General features: G+C 39.1%; 1 protein-coding gene across 1 annotated transcript; it reads right to left on the reverse strand.

The window, feature by feature from the left end:
• Positions 1–699: 699 nt before the first annotated feature.
• On the reverse strand, positions 700–1,281 carry LOC107465834 (uncharacterized). The gene has a single exon (XM_016084808.1). It carries the CDS (start codon positions 1,279–1,281, stop codon positions 700–702), a length of 582 nt encoding a protein of 193 aa, XP_015940294.1.
• Positions 1,282–7,731: the final 6,450 nt, after the last annotated feature.

A 7,731-nucleotide genomic window follows, 5' to 3' on the forward strand; every position in this document is an offset into this window, starting at 1 on the left:
AATCTGTCCTTCCTTCAGGGATCTTTTCTTTGTCAGCACTTCCTTTATAAATTTGGCATATAGTGGCATCTATTCAAGTGCTTCCAAGAAAGGAATATTGATGCTGAGTGTCTTGAATATGTCCAGGAATTTTGAGTATTGCTTATCCTCATTTTCTTTTTTAAACCTCTGAGGGTATGGAAGTTTGGGGACACAAGGATTTACTCCTTCCCTCTTCTCTTGTAGTTGTGGTTCAAGGATGTTCTTGTATCCCTTTGAAACTTGTGCATTTTTGGTTTCTTGATCCTTTTTACTTCTCTCCTCTGGCTCTTCTTGTGGAACTTCTCTGTTGTGTTTGTCCTGATTGATGGCTTCCTTCTTCATAGTCTTCTCACTTCCCATTGTGATTGCTTTGCACTCCTCCCATTTTGTGGCCTTTCCTTTATCCCTTGGGTGTTCTTCAGTAATATTGGGGAAGGCATTTGCTCTCTTCTCACCCATTTCTAAAATTTGCTTAGCCATTTGCCCTATGTGTCTCTCAAGGTTTTTGATTGAGGCCTCTTGGTTTTTGAATGCCAGGGCCTGATCTTTCCTTGCAGTTTCCTGATCTTGTCTTGCCATCTCTTGATTTTTAATGAGTTTCTCCATCATTTTCTCTAGACTTGAGATTCTTTGAGAGTCTGGATTTGGTTGTGGTTGTGTGAAATGAAATGGTTGTTGCTAGAAGTTGTTTGAATTAATTGTGGGGGTACTTTGAGGGTGGGATGTGGATGTAGAAAAGTTATTCTGGAGGTTTTGTGAGTTGTTATGTGGTTGGTGATATGTGTTTTGTGGGTTTCTGAATTGGTTAGTATTATTGGATGAATGGCTTTGGTTGTTTGTGTTGCTAAGGCTGCTATAGTTGAAGTCCCTTTGTCCTTGATTCTGGTACTCAGCCCACTTTGAATTAGAATGAGTCTTCCAGGGTGTCTTGTGTGCATCACCATGAAAATTGTGTTGAGATGAACTTGAAGTGTTATTCATGCATTGCACCTGCTCAGGGCTTTCTTGCTCATAATTGAATGTCCCAAAACATTCTTCAGATTGCTTCCACCCATGTGAGGTTTGAGATTGGCTTTGTGTATTTACTGCAGTGATTTGCAGTCCATCAATTTTTTTAGCCATCTGCTCAAATTGTTGCTGAATTTGTTGATGCATCACTTTGAAGATGGTATCCACACCTTCCAGCTCCAATACACCCCTTCTCTGGGCTGGTTGAAGTTGTCTTTGATGAGCAAAGAAGTATTGATTGTTTGCCACCATCTCTATGAGGTTTTAGGCTTCCTCTGCTATCTTCATTAGCTGTATGAGCCTCCTGTTGAATGATCTAATGCTTCTTGAGCTTTCTGGGTCAATCCTTCATAGAAGTTTTGGAGTCTATCCCACTCACTGAACATTTCTGGGGGACACTTCCTGATTAAGGCCTTGTATCTCTCCCAGGCATCATACAACGACTCTCCATCCACTTGAATAAATGTTTGCACCTCTGTTTTCAACTTGATGACTCTTTGAGGTGGGTAGAACTTGGCTAGGAATTTGCTCACCAATTCATCCCAATTGTTGATGCTCTCTTTGGGAAAGGTTTCCAGCCATTGAGTAGCATTTCCCCTCAAAGAAAATGGGAACATAAGTAATTTGTAAATGTCAGGATGAACCCCATTTGTCCTGACCGTTTCACAAATCCTTAAGAAAACAGACAAATGTTGGTTGGGGTCTTCAAGAGGGCCACCTCCATAAGCACAATTGTTCTGCACCAAGGTGATTAGTTGAGGCTTCAACTCAAAGTCATTTGCCTGAACATTTGGGGTGAGGATGCTGCTCCCATAATGTCTTGGATTGGGGATAGTGTAAGAGGCCAACACCCTTCTTGCAGGCTGGGTATTGTTGCTCACTCCCTCTTCGCGCACCTCAGCCTCCATAACTTGCAAAAATCACAAACAAACCAAATGAAACATGGACATTCTAATGCTAGAATGTGGTTAGAGGGTTAGGTGATAGAATGTGTCAAACAGTTAATGTGCTTATAAAAAAAGAAAAACAAAGAAAAAGTGCTTAATCTAGACCACCACCTTACTTAATCATTGTCAATCTATTTCAATCCCCGGCAACGGCGCCAAAAAATTGATGTGTGGAAAACGATCAACACAAAACTCACCGGCAAGTGTACCGGGTCGCATCAAGTAATAAAACTCACAGGAGTGAGGTCGATCCCACAGGGATTGAAGGATTGAGCAATTTTAGTTCAGTGGTTGATTTAGTCAAGCGAATCAAGTATTGGTTGAGTGATTTTGTATCCAACAATAAGTAAATAGTAGAAAATGTAAAGGGAGAGGGATAAATTGCAGAAATTAAAGAGAACTGAAAGTAAAGATGCTGAATCTTAATGAACAAGAAATTAAATGGCTGAAACTTAAAATGCAAGAAATGTAAATTGTAGTAACTTAAAGTGCAAGAAATATAAATTGCTTGAATAGAAAAAGAGATTTGAGGACTGGGAATTCAGAATTTAAGCAAGGGAAATTAAATTGCAACAATTAACTAAACAAAAGATGAATTGAAATTGACTATATCTCAAACAGCAAATGGAAATTCAAATTGCAATAGTGGTTCATCAGAAGAACCAAAAGGAAAAGTGGATCTCAGGACTCCAGAGACTAGATAGCAAAGTCTAGACCTTAATTGCCTTCCCAGATCCAAGTTCACAAAGCAATTAACAAGAAATTAAAGATTGCAGCAGTGAGGAAATGAAATTTAGCTCAATTATAAAGTAGGAAAAATCCAAGAGATCTTAAATGGAGATTAAGACAGAAATTCCTCAATTCTTCCCACCCAAGACTCAAACAAGAAAAGTAAAAATGCTCAAGCAAGAACAAGGAAGAAGAGAGATCAATTCTCCTTCCCAATTCTCTCAGATCTCAATTCAAAGCTCTCAAAGAAAATAAAGTCTCCAAAGGTAAGAATTCAAAAATAAAAAAAGGTCCTCATTACATCAAACTATCTCCTATTTATACACTTTCTATTCTTGGATTTTGGAATTTTGATGGGCTTTTGATTTGGTGAAGAAATGAATTAAATTGGATTTTTAATCCAATTTTCAGCCCATGAAAAAATGGCTTCCAAGAGGCTGCCCTGCCCTTGCGTCCGTGCTTGGTGCGTGTGATGCATCAGAATGCTGCCCTGCCCTTGTGGAGGGCAGGGCAGAGTTGTCATGGTGCGTCAGATGCTGCTTGTGCGTGCGTGCTTGCTGGCCGACCTGCCCTTGTGGAGAGCAGGGCAGTGTGCGTGCATGCTTGCCTTCCGTGCGTCCAAGCTGCGCGTGATGCTCTTGGCCATGCGTGCTTGTGTGCTGCCCGTGCCAAGAAATGCTGCTCTGCTCTCCTTGTGGGCAGCGCAGCAAAGCAACCAAGGGTGAGGTCCCAGGTTCGAAACCTGGTGGAAGCACACGCTGCCCCTTTTTCCTTGGTTTTCTTGGCACCAAAGTAGCGCCTAGTTCCTTGCTTCCTCATGGTGCTGTGTTTGATTCTTGGAGATTGAAAACAAGCCAAATTTGCTTGTTTTCCTTGTACTTAAGCGCTACTCCTTTATTCCTTGTTCTTGGGTTCGAAACCCATGGGTAACACTAGGAGAGCAATTTCCTTTGAATTTTTCTTGGATGAAGCCCGATATTGCTCTTGAGGAGGGCAGGGCAAAATTTTTGCTTCCTTTGGTCTTTGACATAGAATTGTGCTCCGCTCTTATTGTGGGCAGGGCAGTGATATTTTGGAGGCTTGGTTTATCATGCTGCTCTCTTGGAGAGCAGTGTGCTCTTGTGGAGAGCAATGTTTGCTTCCTCCTTCTATGTTGCACCACACTTCTCCTTCCATGGCCACACTTCTTAAGCCACGTTTTTCTTCTTTTCTTCCTTTCTTCACCTACAAGAAATCAAAACAACCAATCAAAGTATCACTAAATTCACAAGGTTTATAAATCATCAAAAATCAATTAATTTTAGCCCAAACCTCATGATTTAGCATCAATTAAATGGTGGTTGTTTGATTTAAAGAAGTTATGCATTTTCATTCCAAATTACTTTCTTAGGATGCAAGAAAGTGCATAAAGACTAGTGAAACAAGTGAAATTAGCTTGAAAAATGGGTATATGATGACTTGTCATCAGGTATGCGACCGCGTAACTGTGATTTCCTCCATTTCTAGCGGTCGCGTGAGCCATGCACCCGCGTCACTTCTCGCTGATCATCTCCTCAATTCCTTGTGTTCCTTCCATTTTTGCAAGCTTCCTCTCCATTCCTTATGCCATTCCTGCCCTATGAAGCCTGAAACACGTAATACACAGATCACGGCATCGAATGGTACAAAGGAAAATAAAAATATACAATTAAAAGGTCTTTAGGAAGCAAGTTTTCAATCATGGAACATTTTTAGGAAGGAATTGTAAATACATGCAAATTGTATGAATAAGTGGGTGAAGACTTGATAAAACCACTCAATTAAACACAATATAAATCATAAAATAATGGTTTATCAACCTCCCCACACTTAAACATTAGCATGTCCTCATGCTTAGTTGAAGAAGATAAATCTAAATGAATAGGGACATGTGAGACTCATGCAATGCAATGCAACCTATATACACATGAATGCAACTATATGATTTTTGTCTATATGATTAAAAATAGATAAGTTCTCTAAGACAAAACATGGGGCATATTCCACTAATTCAAATCATACAGTAAAAGCAGGTAAATTTGTAAGAAGATAGCTCGTGAAAGCAGGGAACACAGGATCGAGCATTGAACCCTTACTGCCGGTGCGTGTGCACTCCAATCTTCTCTAGTATATGGGGTAATCACTCTATCCTTCTCTAATTATGATTTTAAATTTTTGTTTTTCACCTAACCAATCAACAATCTTAAAGTGCCAATGCAAACATCATGAGGTCTTTTCACGGCTGTAATGGGGCTAAGGTAAGGGTGAGGGTCTATATATGGCTAATTATACATTGAATCTTTAGTTAACTCGAGCTTTCACCTAACATACATATAATCTATATAATTTTAACATTCATACTTAGCTACCCAAAATTTCTTTTTCACATTCCATACTCATGCATCAACCTTTATTTTAATTTTATCACGTGTGCATTAATTTTATTGCGATGATTTTGTCCCCTTATTCACTAAAATAAAGATTTTTTTACTTAGCTTATCAATGCACATAGATTTGTAATCTTTCTTTTATGGTTTCACATGAATAGGTACCCAAATTCCCCTTATTTTATCATGACATATTCCCCTATTACCCTTTATTCCCGCAATTTTCTCATACTCAGTTAACACACAAATTTTTTCTTAAGCTAACCAAAGATTCAATTGGGATTTTCAATTGTTTTTCTGCTTAAGGCTAGTAATGTGGTAAAATGTAGAACAAATGGGATTAAAGACGATTCAAAGTGGTTAACAAAGGTAATTAAAAGGGTAGGCTTATTTGGGATACGTGAGCTAAACAAACAATGGCCTCAATCATATTCATGCATATAACACATTAACGTTGGACATATAGGATAAAATAAAATTCATATTACAATCATAGAGAAGTAAACACACAAGAAAAAAAGTTTATGGTTAAATAGTGTAACCATGTATTAAGGCTCAAAGTTTCACGGGTTGTGTGTTCTTTAGCTCAAAAACCCTGTTCCAATTACAACTTCAAACAAATTTAACATAAATATTTTGATTCAGATTAGTGAAATTTTTAAAAAAAAATTAGGGTCTTAAAAGAAACTTATTATCTTTTCAATCAGGTTGAACATGCATGCAATTAACCTACTACTATGCGATCTATCCTATTCTAAAGAAAAAGAAGTTGGTGTTAGGGGAAAGAATTACCTCTGGAAGTCAGGTACTGACCGACCTCCCCACACTTAAGGCTTTGTACTGTCCTCGGTGCCATCTTTCAGGAACAAGGGTGGGCTGGTGGCAGTATCTCCACAGTCGGGACCGTCATGGCTCCCTGTGCTGGTAAAGGAAGTGGAGTCCGGAGTGCCTGGGTCCTCGTCAGATCTGTGGTTGCCTGTGAGTAGCTCCTTGAGGTATTTGAATCGGCGCTGGTTGTGACGCTCTCGTAGCTTCACTTTCTGGTCTTGCTGTAGCTGACTATTAGAAGGTGGAATGTCTGCAGCATGTTCTGTGCACTGGCTGGTAGTGGCTAGTGGTAGCCTGAGATATCTCCCGTTAGAAACGTATTGATCATCCTGTGGAAGTATGGCTTTGGAAGTATAGCTTTCTCCTTGCCTTTCTTGGTGGCCATCTTGAAAGGGAACGGGTAATGACATGAACATTTTAAGGGTTATAGCAAGGAAAAGAATGGGAAAGGTGGTAATCAATGCATATTAAGGAATAATGATGTTAACACATGGTCATGACTACATGTGAAAAATCAACAACGGGAATATAGCAAGTGCATGTGATGACAGTTAAAGGCAAGGTGTTTATTGGCATGTCGGCATGGGCATAAATAGCATAGATCAAGCATTCAATGTCCAAGTTAGATTACCAAGTCTTCCAAACTAACAATATGCTTGTAATAACAATTATATAAAAATTAATAAAATAGAAAAAGGATTTTATGAAAAGCAAGCATTTAGAGTAGTAGATTAAAAGAAATCTAAATATAGTGCACAATTCCATATGGGCGTTTTCATAAACACATAGCATGCATGTTAAATAAGGTATGGAAAGTATCAATTGAACATGCAAGTAACCCTATAAAAATAATATATAACTGTTAAACAAGTCCTAAACAAACCACAAGCAACATATAAAAATAATGACCCAAATAAATCTCTAACACCAATAGGAGGAAAAAGAAAGAAAAAGAAAACATGGATAGGGAAAGTAGAAGAGAAAGACAAAGAAAACATGTAAATAAGAAGAAGAATGAAAAAGTAGGGAGGGAAGAAGAGAAGAAAAACCTTGATAATGGTGGTGAGAAAGAGGGAGGAGAAGGGAAGAAGAAGGGATAAGGAAGAAGGGGGAAAAGTAGGATTGGGGTAAGAAAAGATAAGATAATCTGGCAGATTTGAATGAGTTGGGCGGCGCAAGCAACGCGGATGCGTGGGTCACGCGGTCGTGCGGACAACCCTTGAATGAGGTGACGTGGACGCTCGGTCACACGGACGCGTGACATGATTTGCGCTAGTGGCGCAAGGGCAGTGGTGGACGAAATTGTGATTCATATGTTATTGTATTTTGTAAAATTCATTGCTTTTTCTTTCCCTGGCAATGGCGCCAAAAACTTGGTACCAATACCATGGTTTACAACTATGTGTGGTCACAACTCCGTTCAACTTAACCAGCAAGTGTACTGGGTCATCCAAGTAATACCTTACGTGAGTAAGGGTCGATCCCACAGAGATTGTTGGTATGAAGCAAGCTATGGTTACCTTGTAAATGTCAGTTAGGCAGATTAAATGGTTTATGATAAGTTTGAAAATAAATAATAAACAGAAAATAAAATAGGATCGAAATACTTATGTAAATCAATAGTGGGAATTTCAGATAGGCGTATGGAGATGCTGTGCTCCTCTTGAATCTCTACTTTCTTATTACATTCATTCAATCTTTCTTACTCCTTCCCATGGCAAGCTGTATGTAGGGCATCACCATTGTCAATGGCTACATCCCATCCTCTCAGTGAAAATGGTCATATGCTCTGT

This window comes from Arachis duranensis, unplaced genomic scaffold (genome assembly GCF_000817695.3).
Source record: "Arachis duranensis cultivar V14167 unplaced genomic scaffold, aradu.V14167.gnm2.J7QH unplaced_Scaffold_343483, whole genome shotgun sequence".
NCBI classification, from domain to species: Eukaryota; Viridiplantae; Streptophyta; class Magnoliopsida; order Fabales; family Fabaceae; genus Arachis; species Arachis duranensis.

Bases quoted from the DNA above. Each gene is read 5' to 3' on its own strand.
- LOC107465834 (XM_016084808.1), bottom strand. From the start codon at position 1,281: ATGGTGGCAAACAATCAATACTTCTTTGCTCATCAAAGACAACTTCAA.